The sequence below is a fragment of the Suncus etruscus genome, chromosome 15 (assembly GCF_024139225.1).
Source record: "Suncus etruscus isolate mSunEtr1 chromosome 15, mSunEtr1.pri.cur, whole genome shotgun sequence".
Taxonomy (NCBI): Eukaryota; Metazoa; Chordata; class Mammalia; order Eulipotyphla; family Soricidae; genus Suncus; species Suncus etruscus.
In genome coordinates this window covers 34,861,937-34,876,007 of record NC_064862.1, presented here as the reverse complement: position 1 = coordinate 34,876,007, position 14,071 = coordinate 34,861,937, and the positions used below count along the sequence as shown (strand labels likewise).

Genomic DNA, 14,071 nt, shown 5'->3' with positions numbered 1-14,071 from the left:
TAACTACGTGATACTGGGGAATCACAGGCAGCCCCATGCAAGATACGCACCTAAACTCCTCCCCTGTACTATCTCTCTGACCCTAAACATCTTGTATTCTTATCAGGCAGAGAAAAATACAGAGTGGTGCAGGGAAAGAAGAGACATCAACTCACAGAATAGTATCTTCCTGTAACTAGTGAGCATTCATTAAGTCCTCTCAAGACATTGAAGTAGAGATTCTTTAACTAGGGACTGGTCTAAGTGTTAGTACTGTGGGCAGGGCATTTACCTTGCATGCACCTGACCTGGGTTTGGTTCCCGACTTCCCATATAATCCCCCAACCCTGCCAGGAGTTATTTCTGAGCTCAGAGTCAGGAGTATCTCCTGAATACTGCAGAGTCTGGCCTCCAAACAAAAACCGAAACAAAACAACAACAAATTCCTTAACTAGAATTTTCATCTCTTGCATTATGTACTCTTCCAGAGGGAGTTTGGGGATAGTAAGCGTGTCTTTGGTGAACGTAGAAGAAATGATTCCTACACAGAAGAAGAACCAGAATGGTTCTCAGCTGGACCCACAAGTCAGTCTGAAACCATTGAATTGACTGGCTTTGATGATAAGATATTGGAAGAAGATCACAAGGGGAGGAAAAGAACGAGGCGAAGGACAGCATCTGTGAAAGAAGGTCAGAACCTCTGAAGGTGTAACTCCCTGTTCTAAAATGCAGCATGCGTATCCTAGGCTTAATTGTACACTTAGCACTTGGCACCAGGACATGGGAAATGACAGATTTTATTTGGAAAGAGTTTGGGCCACACCAGGGGTTCTCCGGTCACTTGTGGTGGTCTCTATGTTGCACTGGTGTGTCTCTTGCATCAAAGCATGTGCTCAACCCACCAAGCTATTTCTCCAGCCTTGGGCTGCTATAGGGTTTTGTGTGTGTGTGTGTGTGTGTGTGTGTGTGCGCGCGCGCGCGCGCGTGTGTGTGTGTGCGCACGCGTGCGTGTGCGTGTGCATGTGTGTGTCTTTTTTAATTTCTAACCTCCCTTTGTGTGTGTGTGTGTGTGTGTGTGTGTCTTTTTTTAATTTTTAATCTCCCTTTTCCCACTTGGCTTCTGTTAGGGATGTTGCAGTGATCAGGGTTCATGTGTCTGGGTGTGGTGGTACTTACTGAGGTTTGTACATCAGATCAGGGTTCTTTTTTATGTGGGGGGAGCACACCACACAGCACTCGGGTTATTCCTGGCTCTGTACTCAGAAATTACTCCTGGCAGGTTCAGTGGGCCATTTGGAATGCTGGGTATCAAATCTGGGTCAGCCGCATGCAAGGCAAATGCTCTACCCACTGTGCTATTTTTCCGGTCCCCAAGTCATGGTTCTTGCACATTGCTCTTCAGAAGTTATACTTTCTGGTAGTGGCACTCACTCAGCTCTAATCCTTCGATCCTTTCTGGGGATCACACTTCTTTTTTTCTGGTGTGACAGAAATTACTTGTGTCAACAGAGCTGTCAGAATCACACTTGGGGAGCTGGAGAGATAGCAAAGCGGTAGGGCATTTGCCTTGCATGAAGCTGATCCAGGACAGGTGGTTGTTTGAATCCTGGCATCCCATATGGTCCCCCGAGCCTGCCAGGAGCGATTTCTGAGTGCAGAGCCAGGAGTAACCCCTGAGTGCTACTGGGTGTGACCCAGAAAACCAAAGGGAAAAAAAAATCACACTCAGCCTAATAGGATACTGGGAATTTGAACTCACAGCCAGACTTGCATGGCAGGCACTTTAAGGCACTGCTCTCTTCTGGTGCCAGGCCACACCCAGCAATACTGGTTCTGATGATTTGGGGCTGAGGCATCCAGGGCCACACCTGGCAATACTTAAGGGCTTAAGAGTACTGGGATCAGTCTAAAAACGTTGGTCCTGCCAGGCCTGTGCTTCACCTCATAGAGCCATATCCTCAACCCCAGAAGTTGTGAGATTTAATGTCGCAACCAGATTTTAAAATTGCTTTCTATGTGACCTTGCCCTGAGGTAGTTAACCTTGGGCTCTCTGGGGAAGAGGCAATGCAGGGCATGATAAAAAGCCAGGTGAGCTGGCCTAGGTTTGAGTGCTAGGGCTTTTACTTAGCAGAAGAATAATCAATCTTGGATCAGAAGGCACTATGGCACAGTGGCATAGAGCAGCATTTCTCAACCAGGGTGCGACAGGTGAAAATCATGTAAATTGTGGGTGTATGGCAAGGGACTAGAAGAGAAGTGGTAGAATAGGGACCCACAGGATGGAAACGTGTAAGATCACTGGCTTAGAATGGCAACCTTTTTTTTTTTTGGTTTTGTTTTGGTTTTGGTTTTTGGGTCAAGCCTGGTGACGCTTAGGGGTTATTCCTGGCTCTGTGCTCAGAAATCGCTCCTGGCAGGCTTGGGGAACATATGGAATGCCGGGAATCGAACCCAGGGATGGCCATATGCAAGGCAAACGCCATACCTCTGTGCTATCTCTCTGTCCCCCTAGAGTGGCAGTCTTGTAAGCAATGACTTGCAGTCCCCAGTATGCCAAGCATGATCCTTACAGCTCTGCTGCTGGAACCTGCATTTTTGGCCTATGTTTGTAATTCCCCAGACCACCAATTTTTAAAAGGTAGGGCGAGGGCTGGAGATAAGGTCTAGGGGTTAAGCCTTCTTACCATGCAGACAACCCATTCCTCTTCCAAATACCACGTGATTTCCCGAAATACTTAAGGGACAATCACAGCATAGTCCATGCTATGTCCGGTGCCTCCAGTACCCTTCTTAACCCCCCCCAGAATTCTGCTTTTAAAGTCTTTGTGACTCTTCTGCAGGTGAGTTAATAACTAAGGTCACAGAATAAGTCTGGAATGGTTTGTTTCACCAGATTGTTTTTGTCTTGATTTTGCTTTCAGGCATAGCCGAGTGCAATGGTGGAGTGGCTGAAGAGGATGAGGTGGAGGTCATCCTTGCACAGGAGCCTGCTGCTGATCAGGAAGTACCAAGGGAGGCCATTTTGCCTGAACAGTCCCCAGGAGAATTTGACTTCAATGAATTTTTTAACCTTGATAAGGTGCCAGGTTTGGCTTCGGTGAGTGTAGAGGCACACTTATAAACATGGATGGAGGGGCCGGGCCATAGTACAGTGGCAGGTAGTGTGCTTGCCTTGCATGTGGCCAACCTAGTTACAATCTTTAGCATCCCATATTGTCCCCTAAGCACTGCCAGTTGTAATATTTATTTTATTTTTTTTGGGAGGTCACACCTGGCAGTGCTCAAGGGTTCCTCCTGGCTCTACACTCAGAAATCGCTCCTGGAGGCTCGGGGGACTATATGGGATGCCAGGATTGGAACCAACGTCCTTCTGCATGCAAGGCAAATGTCCTACCTCCATGCTATCTCTCTGGCCCATGGGAGTAATTTTTGAGTGCAGAACCATGAGTAACACCTGAGTATCACCAGGTGTGGCCCAAATACCAAAGAATTGTTCATATGTTTAAGATCATTTCTGTTTTTGAAGTCTAAGTGATGTAAGGACTTTGGAGGTTAAGTTTTTTTTTTTTTTTTTTTTTTTGTGTGTGTGGTTTTTGGGTCACACCCGGCAGTGCTCAGGGGTTATTCTTGGCTCCAGGCTCAGAAATTGCTCCTGGCAGGCACGGGGGACCATATGGGACGCCGCAATTCAAACCGATGACCTCCTGCATGAAAGGCAAACGCCTTACCTCCATGCTATCTCTTCGGCCCCTTTTTTTTGTTTTTTGGGTCACATCCGGTGGCTCAGGGGTTACTCCTGGCACTACGGTCAGAAATCGCTCCTGGCAGGCATGGGGGACCATATGGGATGCCGGGATTCGAACCACCGACCTTCTGCATGCAAGGCATACGCTTTATGGAGGTTAAGTTTTTAAAGTGGAATTGGTATCACAGATGTGCATTCTTTAGGTAATGCTTATAATGGAGGTGTTAGTTCCAAAATGCCTCAGTAAATAGGAACTTGAAATATCATCATTATTCTTATCAAACTTTTGAGGTCTAGTCTTCTGTGGTTAAAGGGTTAGCTTTATATTCTTACCAAGTATATAGAGTTGGTTATACCCAACTCTGTGCTAAGTAAAAGATGTTTAAAAAAATTAAATCTGAGCAATATTATTTCATGTGTCAGTAGTATCAGGAATTTTAAGGTAAATTATCCTGTCTTAAACTCTGACCCTTATTGTCCTTTTTGCCTTGAAACTATCTTCATGTCTTGTTTTTTTGTTTGTTTGTTTGTTTTTTCCATGGCTTGTTTTGTTTTTAGATGATAGAAGATGTTTTGGGAGAAGGGTCAGTTTCTGCCAGTCGGTTCAGTAGGTGGTTCTCTAACCCAAGTCGATCAGGAAGCCGATCAAGCAGTCTTGGGTCAACCCCACATGAAGAACTAGAGAGACTTGCAGGTAAGTGGTCTCATGGTCTGGCCTTAGACATACACTTAAGCTTTCTCAGACATGAGTTCTTCATTAGAAGTCCATTACCGTATCAATACTGGAAAGCCTTCAATTTATATTCTTTTAATACAGTTGGAGATAATGTTTCTTTGCTTTATTAGACCAATTAACTGTATGTTTTCTTGTGATAGGCCTAGAACAAGCCATACTCTCTCCTGGACAGAATTCGGGGAATTACTTTGCTCCGATACCATTGGAAGATCATGCTGAAAATAAAGTAGATATTTTAGAAATGCTACAGAAAGCCAAAGTGGATTTAAAACCTCTTCTTTCGAGCCTTTCTGCAAATAAAGAAAAACTTAAAGAGAGCTGTAAGTTTTTATAAGGGTCATCTTTAGGTATTTGAAAAAATTTGGATATTCAGATTTAAGGCAGTTGCTTCTATTTATTACTATTTCATCAGAATTCAGATAGATGGAGAGTCTAATAATCTTCAATTCTTTGGGCCATAGTAGAACACATACTGTTTGTGAAGTTCATGTAGTGCATAGTACTACAAAACAAAATAACAAATCTTGTAGTCAACTAATGCCAGTTCTTTAAGAATCTGATAGTCAGTGAGCTTGGACCCTGTACTTGAAAGTTTTTCCTTAAGACGTCCTCTTTGCCTGGAGCATGAATAGAGCACTCTAAAGAAAGTTAGCATCATCCCCACCTCCATTTTGCCACCTTGACAGGTAATTTTTTTTTGGCTTATTTTTGGGTCACACCTGGTGGCACTCAGGGGTTACTACTTCCAGCTCTGTGCTCAGAAATCGCTCCTGGCAGGTGCAGGGGACCATATGGGATACTGGGGATTGAACCTATGTCTATCCTAGGTTACCACTGTGCTATCACTTCAAACCCAGACTGGTTAAACTTTTTTTTTTAATTTTATTAATTGGTTTATGGGCCACACCCAGTGGCACTCAATGGTTATACCTGGCTTTATACTCCGAAATCGCCCCTGGCAGGCTGGGGAACCATATGGGATGCCCAGAATTGAACTGGGTCCTTCCTGGGTGGGCCGCATTCAAGGCAAATGCCCTACCGTGGTGCGATCTCTTCAGACCCTGAACTTTTTTTTATTGTTGTTTTATTTGTTTTGGGGCTACACTGGAGGCTCTCAGGGGTTACGTCTGGCTCTGCACTTAGAAGTCACTCCTGGCAGGCTTATGGGATGCCGAGGATCGAACCCAGACCAACCATATGCAACTAAATACCCTCCCTGCTGTGCTATCACTCCGACCCCTGGTGGTTGAACTTTGAATCTCATGATTTTAGTGTTTAGTTGGGATTTCTGTCGCAGATATCAAGTCTCCAGAAAACTCATAAATGGGTATACTATTTATTTAACCATGTCAAGTCTTAAAGCATAGAATACATGGTTATGGTCCTCCCGGTTTCTTACTAAATATGAAGTTATGGACTAGCAATTATTTTGTGTCTTTTGGATGCCAGCCTTTTCTGAATAGTTTCAATGTGAAATAAATGTTCATTTTAACCATTATAGGAACTACAGAGAATTGCAATCAACAATTCTTTTCTTACATTAACATGTACTTTCTTAACTTTAAGCACATACAGGAGTTGTACTTTCAGTGGAAGAGGTAGAAGCTGGGCTCAAGGGCTTAAAAGTGGATCAACAAATGAAGAATTCGACTCCTTTCATGGCAGAGCAATTAGAGGAGACTCTGAGTGCTGTGACCAGTAATCGGCAGCTTAAAAAAGATGGAGATATGACTGCTTTCAATAAGCTTGTGAGCACCATGAAGGCAAGTGGGACTTTGCCTTCTCAGCCCAAAATCAGTGTAAGTATTTGGCACAAACCCCTCAGCCTTTTCTTTTTCCCTCTTTCTGTTCTACTACCTGACACAATAAATGGATTTTTTAAATGGTATTCTGAGTAAATTGGAAATTCTTTTGTTTCCATTTGTAGTCATTTGTTCTTATGGTTTTATGTTCTTTAATTTTTGCCATGCTGTTTGTCATTAGGAAAAACAGGCTTTTAAGGAGTGATTTCTGTGTGCACAGAGCCAGGCGTAAGCCCTGAGCATAGCTGATGTGCCTCCCCCATATCCCCACTAAATAAAAAGAAAAAGCAGGGGCCAGAGTGTGATAGGACAGCTGGTAGGGCATTTAATTACATGCGGTCGACCCAGGTTTGATCCCGGCATCTCATATGGTCCCCTGTGCCTGCCAGGAGTAATTCTGAGCACAAAACCAGACGTAACCCCTGAATGCCACCAAGTATGGCCCCAAAACAAAACAAACAAACAAACAAACAAAAAACACATTTTTCCGTAGAGATAGAGAAGTAGTTCAAAGAGCTATACTTGGCCCCGAAAGCTCCATGGTAGTGAACTCTGAGCACAGCTGACTGTGAACCCAAAATAATTTTTTTTTCCGATTTTAGAGAAAGTCTGTTTATTTAGCCATGAAAACTTTAAAATATTAAGATGGCAGCCAGAATGATAGTACAGCAGGTAATTCGCTTGCCTTGCATGGGGCTGGCCATTGTTTTATCCCTATCATTCCATATGATCCCTTAAATCATCCAGAAGTGATTCTTGAATGCAGAGTCTGGCCCAAAACAAAAAAATAAAATAAATATGATATTTGGGGCTGGAGAGAGCACAGTTTAGTTGGTAAGGTGTTTGGCTTGCACATGGCCAACCTGAGTTTAATCTCCTATACCATATATTGCCCCATACCCCACATGGAGTGATCCCTGAGCACAGAGCCAGAAGTAAGTCATGGACACTACCAGATACACTGTTTTTTTTTGTTGTTGTTTGTTTTTGTTTTTTTTTTGGGGGGGGTGGCGGGGGAGAGGGTTTTCACACCTGACAGTGCTCATTCAGGGCTTACACCTGGCTGCACTCAGGGATCACTTCTCTGTTGGGTTTGGGTACCATCTGGGTTGCTGGAGATTGAATCTGGATCAGTCATGTGCAAGGCAAATACCCTGCCTGCTCTGCTATCGCTCTAGCCCCTGGTGTAGGCTTAATGATGTAATCTCTTTTTATGTATTCCACTTAGTATTAGATTCCTGGAGTTACAACCTGCTTTCTTGGTTACGCAGTTGGCAATGTATGAATTATTTGTAATGTCTTAGTATGGGTTTTTAGGACAATTGAGTTTTGTGAGTTTGCTAATGGCAAAGCTATGACTCCAGACTTGTAAAAAATACTGTTAGGTTGCATTATTAAATGTAAGTGTACAGATTATAATAATTATTGTAGGATTATTTTAAGTCATTCCTGTGTGTTAATTTTACTGTCCCTTGATGATAGAAAGTAATTAGATGAATACAGGGAAGTGTAAATCTTAATAACAAACATTAAATATATATAGTTGATACATTTTTTACCAAATTGAGTTATTTTTTGTTGTTGTTGTTTTGTTTGTTTTTGTTTTTTTTTGGGTAACACCTGGTGGCGCTCAAGGGTTAATACTGACTGCACTCAGAAATCGCTCCTGGCAGGCTCGGGGTACCATATGGAATGCTGTGATTCCAACCACAACAGTGCTTGGGAGTCTGTGGCTAAAACCTGTGTCCTATGCCTGCTGCCAGATTCACTTCCCTCACTCCCGAACTAGGTTTTGCTTCTTACTTCCTCTTGTCCCCTCTTTGGGTGTTAGCAAAGGTGAAAGAAGATGCTCAAATCACTGTTCCTTTCAGGTGACCCAGTTGATTTTACCCATTTCTTATCTAACCACAGTTAGAAGAGATTTCAATAGAGTGCATTGTTCCTGGCTTTTCACAACCAAATTTTATTTCTGTATTATGTTAATATACATAATATTTTTTCTTCCTTTTTTCCCCCTGTTTTGTTTTTGGGCCATACCCGGTGATGCTCAGGAGTTACTCCTGGTTATGTGCTCAGAGATTGCTCCTGGCTTGGGAGACCATATGGGACGCCAGGGGATTCAACTGCAGTTCATTCTAGGTTAGGTTGTAAGGCAAACGCCCTAGCACTTGAGTCACAGCTCTGGCCCCAATATTTTTTTCATTTTTATGGGCCATTGATATGCTTCATGCTCCTTGAGTCTGTTTGAATTAAGTCATTTTTATTGTTCTGGGATTTACAGTACTGTTAATTGTACTTTGGGGGCAGAAGTGGGGATCACACTCAGCAGTGTTAGAGCTGTCCTCTGGCAGACTCAGGACTATATACGTGCTGCAGATCATCATCAGCATGTGTAAAATGAGTGCCTTACCCACTGTAACTACCCCTCCAGCGCCCTAATTATACTTTTCATGTATACATCATTACAGTGTCACACCCAGAGAACCCCCACCTCCCATCACCAGTGTCCCAAGGATGTACCCCTTGGGATCCCATGTCTCTTCCCATGTAAGCTTCAGTTCTACAGATAAAATCTTTAGTTCTGAGGACTTTAAGTACTGGTTCTTCCTCTACTTTCTTTTGGGGGCCAAATCTGGCTGTGCTCGGTGTGTTCAAGTGGTGCTGGGAATCACACCCCGGTCAACTGCATGCAAGCCAAGCACCTACTCCTGTACATCCTACTCATCCAGCTCCATATTATGTTTCTTTTTTAGTCTATGTATATGAGAGGAGGGGTCTTTGGAGAGTTTCTCTTTTGTGTTTGGCAGTATTGACATCAACACATATATACATGAACAGAGCTAAACCAAGAATAACTCTAGCTCTGAAAGGAAGTAACTTGGGGCGGGAGAGATAGCATGGAGATAGGGTGTTTGCCTTGCGTGCAGAAGGTCGGTGGTTCGAATTCCAGCATCCCATATGGTCCCCCGAGCCTGTCAGGAACAATTTCTGAGCCTGGATCCAGGAGTGACCCCTGTGTGCTGCCGGTGTGACCCAAAAACCAAAAACAAAAAAAAAGTAACTCAGTAGATATATTTTATGTATCTGCCACACTATACTAAATATGGGGAGTTCTTAGGAACTGGTTTAGAGTTGGTTTCAATCAAAGAATAGTTAAATGGGTGGTACAGTGATAGTATATGGGGAGGATACTTGCCTTACATTCAGCCGACCTGGGTTCAGTTCTCAACATCCCATATGGTCCCCTGAGCACTGCCATGACTAACCCCTGAGCATTGCTGGGTGTCACCCCAAAACCAAAGAAAGAATTGTTTAATAAAATTTTGTCAGAATGAAAGATTGCTATTCTGTTCTCCTTTCTTGTTACCTTTGTGTTTTGGTGATTTTAACTGCAGCAGTATGGGTCAAATTTTATAAGCTGCTTTTAATGTGAGCTAAGTAAAAGAATTAAAATACAGGGAGTCAGTAATTATACAATACCTCATATTTAACTTTTTGTTTCAGATATAATTCTAGGGTTTACTGTTCACACAGTTGACCACCCTGTATTGTGAGGGTAGTAACTGGTTTGATGTTTGGATTGCAGGCTCTGAATATATCTGGTTTCTACCTAGAGAGTAAGCCTCAAATACCTGCATAAAAGGATGGATGCTATTGAAGTTTTTAGGCAAAGAATAATACAAACCCAACCTAACCTAGAAAGAGACAGCAACAAGGAAAGTAATGTAACAAGCATACCAAATGTCACCCCAAAGTATTGCTTGATTTACCTGTTAAGTAATGGTCCACTTGTAAAATCAAATCTTATGTGGCTGTGTATACTATGTATATGTTATGTATACTATGTCTGGTGTACTTATGTCTATTTATGTCATAAAGCTTCATCCTTTACAATATACTTCCTCAATCTAAACTCATGTGAAATTGAATTATAGACTCTATCACCAACTAAGACACGTAATATAAAGTTGCCTGTTTGTCATTTTAAATGGAATTAAGTAACTTTTTTCTTTGGTCACACCTGGTAGCATTTGGGTTACTCCTGGCTCTCCACTCAGAAGTTGCTCCTGGCAGGCTCAGTGACCATATGGGGTGCCAGGATTCGAACCACCGTCTGTCCTGAATTGGCTGTGTGCAAGGCAAACGCTCTACCGCTATGCTACCTCTCCAGCCCAGAGTTAAATAACTCTTGAGTTCTCACTAAAATTATGTGCAGTTTATCTCACTTCCAAAACCAACTATCTCTTGGATACCTTTAGGCTATTTGTCACACCTAAGGACATTGCTATGGATCTTGGCAGCTCCTTATAGTGGAAGGGAAAACTTAGCAGAGAAATTCTTCAGAGTGGGGCCGGAGAGTAGCCTGGAGGTAGTGTGTTTGCCTTGCAGGCAGAAGGTTTGAATCCCAGCATCCCACTTGGTTCCCTAAACCTGCCAGGAGCGATTTCTGAGCGAAGAGCCAGGAGTAATCCCTGAGCGCTGCAGGGTGTGACCCAAAACCACCCCCCCCAAAAAAAAGAAAAAAAAAAGAAATTCTTCAGAGAAATTCTTCTGGCAGCTTCAGAGTTAACTGGGTATAAGTATGTCCTGAAGTGCAGGAGGTAATACAAATTGGATCTAAAACATAGCTGTTGCTAAAACTGAAAGCGCAGAGAGTGGAGCATTTAAATTCTGTCCTATATGAGATCAATTTTGGAACAGCTTGTTGAATGATAAACTTTAGGCTTAGAGCAATAGTACAGGAGGTAGAGTACTTGCCTTACATGTGTCCGATGTGTGTTCAGTTTCCAGCATCTCATATGGTCCCCTGAGCCTCATCAAGAATGATTCTTGAACACAGAGTCAGGAGTAAGCCCTGAGCACGGCTAGTTGTAGTCTCTCCCACACACAGACCCTCTACCCACTAAAAATTTTTATTAAAGATAATACATATTGGGCCAGAGCAGTAAGGCATCTGCCTTGCTGGCACAATCCTAGAACAGACCGCGGTTCTATCCTCTAGCATCCCATATGGTCCCCCACCAGGAGCGATTTCTGAGCGAATAGCCAGGAGTAACCCCTGAGCGTCACCAGGTGTGGATCCCCCCCCCCTCCAAAAAAAAAGATAAGGGATATTATCTTTTTTGTTTGTTTGTTTTTGAGTCACACCTGGCAGCGCTCAGGGGTTACTCCTAGCTCTATACTCAGAAATTGCTCCTGGCAGACTCGGGGGACCATATGGGATGCCAGGATTCGAACTACCATCCTTCTGCATGCAAGGCAAATGCCCTACCTTCATACTATCTCTCTGGCCGCAGTGGACATTATCTTTAAGGAAAGATATAGCAGAATTATTATAGAAAAATATTACAGTGGGTAGGGCACTTGCCTTGTGTAGCCAACATGGGTCTTTCCTCAGTATCCTATATGGTCCCCTGAGCACTCCTAGTAATAATTCCTGAGTTCAGAGCTACGAGTAACCCCTATGTATCATTGGATGTGGCCTCCAAGCCAAAAAAAGTAAAATAAAAAAGATAAAAGGTAGCAAAGTTTGCCACAAAAATTAAAAGTTTATTGTGGTTTCCCTAGGAAGTGCTTCCCTACTTCATATTCTTTTTCTCTTCTGATCACAGCATCAGAAACAGTAAAATTGATTAGACAGGTAAAGACTGGCTGAGAGTGTCTCAGTAGAGTTTACATATATGTGTGAAGATTTTTTCTGTTCCCAGATCATTGGGGCCAACCTGTGTGATAAAATGGCACAAGTGAACCTAATTTTCTGTGACTTGGACATACTCTCTTAAGTGTCAACTCCTTGGAGAATGCTTTCTTGTGGACACTAATTGACCTGTATGTAAATTAAATGTTTTAGAGGTTAAAATCCGTTTTTCTTTGACTTTTTTAGCGAAATCTTGAAAGCCACTTGATGTCCCCTGCTGAGATTCCAGGCCAGTCTGTCCCCAAGAACATCTTGCAGGTACATACATGACAATCTTTCACTGAGTGAGGCCTTAGCATCCTGAACATTTTTCTGAAATGATTTTGTGTAGTCTTCCAGCTTTGAACCTTAGAAGATGATTTGCGTCATCTGGCAATTTTGATGAGGTGGCTAAAAGGAAATGGCAAAGTAAGCCTTGATTACTTTGCAAGTTAATAAATTTTCAATGTCTATGAAAATTAGAAGTATACCAGAAGTGCTGGACCTGAGCATTGCATAGTCGGACTAAGATATAACCATCTAGCCTAATTGATCAAATTCACTCCAAGACCCCTAGCATTGCTTTGGGACCCTCGCCCCTTTCTCCCAGCTATCCATGCACCACCACCCTCAAAAAAAAAAAAACAAACAGAAAAATGGGGCTGGAGCGGTGGCGCTAGAGGCAAGGCATCTGCCTTGCAAGCGCTAGCCTAGGATGGACCGTGGTTTGATCCCCTGGCATCCATCCCTTATGGCCCTCCCCAAGCCAGGAGCGATTTCTGAGCGCATAGTCAGGAGTAAACCCTGAGGTCAATGGGTGTGACCCAAAAAAAACCAGAAAAGTACCTAACATGTAACATGCACTAAGTTAAAACAAATGTTTGTAACTGAATGTTCTGAAAAAATGTGTTGGTACATAATGCCAAGCCCTTCAGTGGATCATGGAGAGGCACTATTGGCTTCCAAAAGGCGACTGATGATCCACAGACTTTAAGAACTTTGTTCACAGCTCTGGCTTTTTTGTCTTAGGAACTTCTGGGTCCACCAGTTCAGAGACCTGCCTCTTCCAATCTTCTGAGTGGCCTTATGGGGAGCTTGGAGCCCACCTCGTCTTTATTGAGTCAAAGAGCACCTTCTCCTCCCTTGTCACAGGTGTTTCAGACACGAGCAGCCTCAGCAGATTACCTACGTCCTAGAATACCATCACCAATTGGTAAATATTTTTGCATATAAGTTATAGCCTTCACCCACAGTGTTGATAACACCTAAAACTGGCGACATCTTTCATTGGGCATCTTGAAGACTTTAAAAAGTAGTACCTAGCATTGCCAGGTGTGACCCAAAAACCAAAAAAGAAAAAGTATATAGATTTGAACCACTGTCCTTCTGCATGCAAGGCAAACACCTTACCTCCTTGCTATCTATCTGGCCCCAAATTAACAGTTCTTAAAGGACAAAGTTGAAGCATTTTGGGGGAAAATATACATTAGTCTATAAATGCTCTGTTGAGATAAAAGCCCGCCTTGGAGACAGAGAAGGGAGACATTCCTTAACCTAGGAGTCAGCCCTTCCTGAAAGACATGGTGTTTAGGGAACAGCAATATACATCAGTGATAATATTCCTCTGGTGGAAGTTTGCTGTCTTGACCATGTGTGTGTGGCGCCAGAGATTGAATCCACAGCCTCATATTTGCATACCATGCACCTTCCCATTGAATAACACCCCTAACTACAAAACTCACTTTTGTAACTTTCCCAACAGGTTTCACAGCAGGACCACAGCAGCTCCTTGGAGATCCATTCCAAGGCATACGCAAGTCCATGAGCCCTGTCTCGGCCCAGGTTTGGCTGCACTCTTTCTCGAACTCAGTGTGTGCTTGTTTTTAACCATTCTTATCACTTGATGGGCTGAAAGATTGAATTACTGTGGTGATTGGAAGTGGTTTTGGATTGTAATTCAAGTTCAGTGAAGGCTGTGAAAGTGATGATCAATTAAATTCATAGTCAAGTGGATGGCAGAACAGTTTATCCAGGTTTCCAGTATCTAATTTATCTCAGTTTTTGCTTAAGACATACCTTTTTATGAAAGCAAAGAGAGACCTTACAAAATGAGTTGAGTCCTTATTCTTCA

The 14,071-nt window shown here is 42.9% G+C and overlaps 2 protein-coding genes across 3 annotated transcripts in view; both read left to right on the top strand.

Moving 5' to 3' along the window:
- PISD (phosphatidylserine decarboxylase) overlaps positions 1–14,071 on the top strand; it is a 356,590-nt gene that overhangs the window by 174,549 nt on the left and 167,970 nt on the right. The window lies entirely within an intron of this gene.
- EIF4ENIF1 (eukaryotic translation initiation factor 4E nuclear import factor 1) overlaps positions 1–14,071 on the top strand; it is a 58,811-nt gene that overhangs the window by 32,926 nt on the left and 11,814 nt on the right. For both annotated transcript variants that reach the window (XM_049788960.1, XM_049788959.1), the window contains exons 5-12: positions 468–669; positions 2,902–3,077; positions 4,284–4,419; positions 4,602–4,781; positions 6,028–6,260; positions 12,148–12,219; positions 12,970–13,153; positions 13,703–13,782. In XM_049788960.1, coding sequence (XP_049644917.1) covers positions 468–669; positions 2,902–3,077; positions 4,284–4,419; positions 4,602–4,781; positions 6,028–6,260; positions 12,148–12,219; positions 12,970–13,153; positions 13,703–13,782 — 1,263 coding nt within the window. The remainder of the gene's footprint in view (positions 1–467; positions 670–2,901; positions 3,078–4,283; positions 4,420–4,601; positions 4,782–6,027; positions 6,261–12,147; positions 12,220–12,969; positions 13,154–13,702; positions 13,783–14,071) is intronic.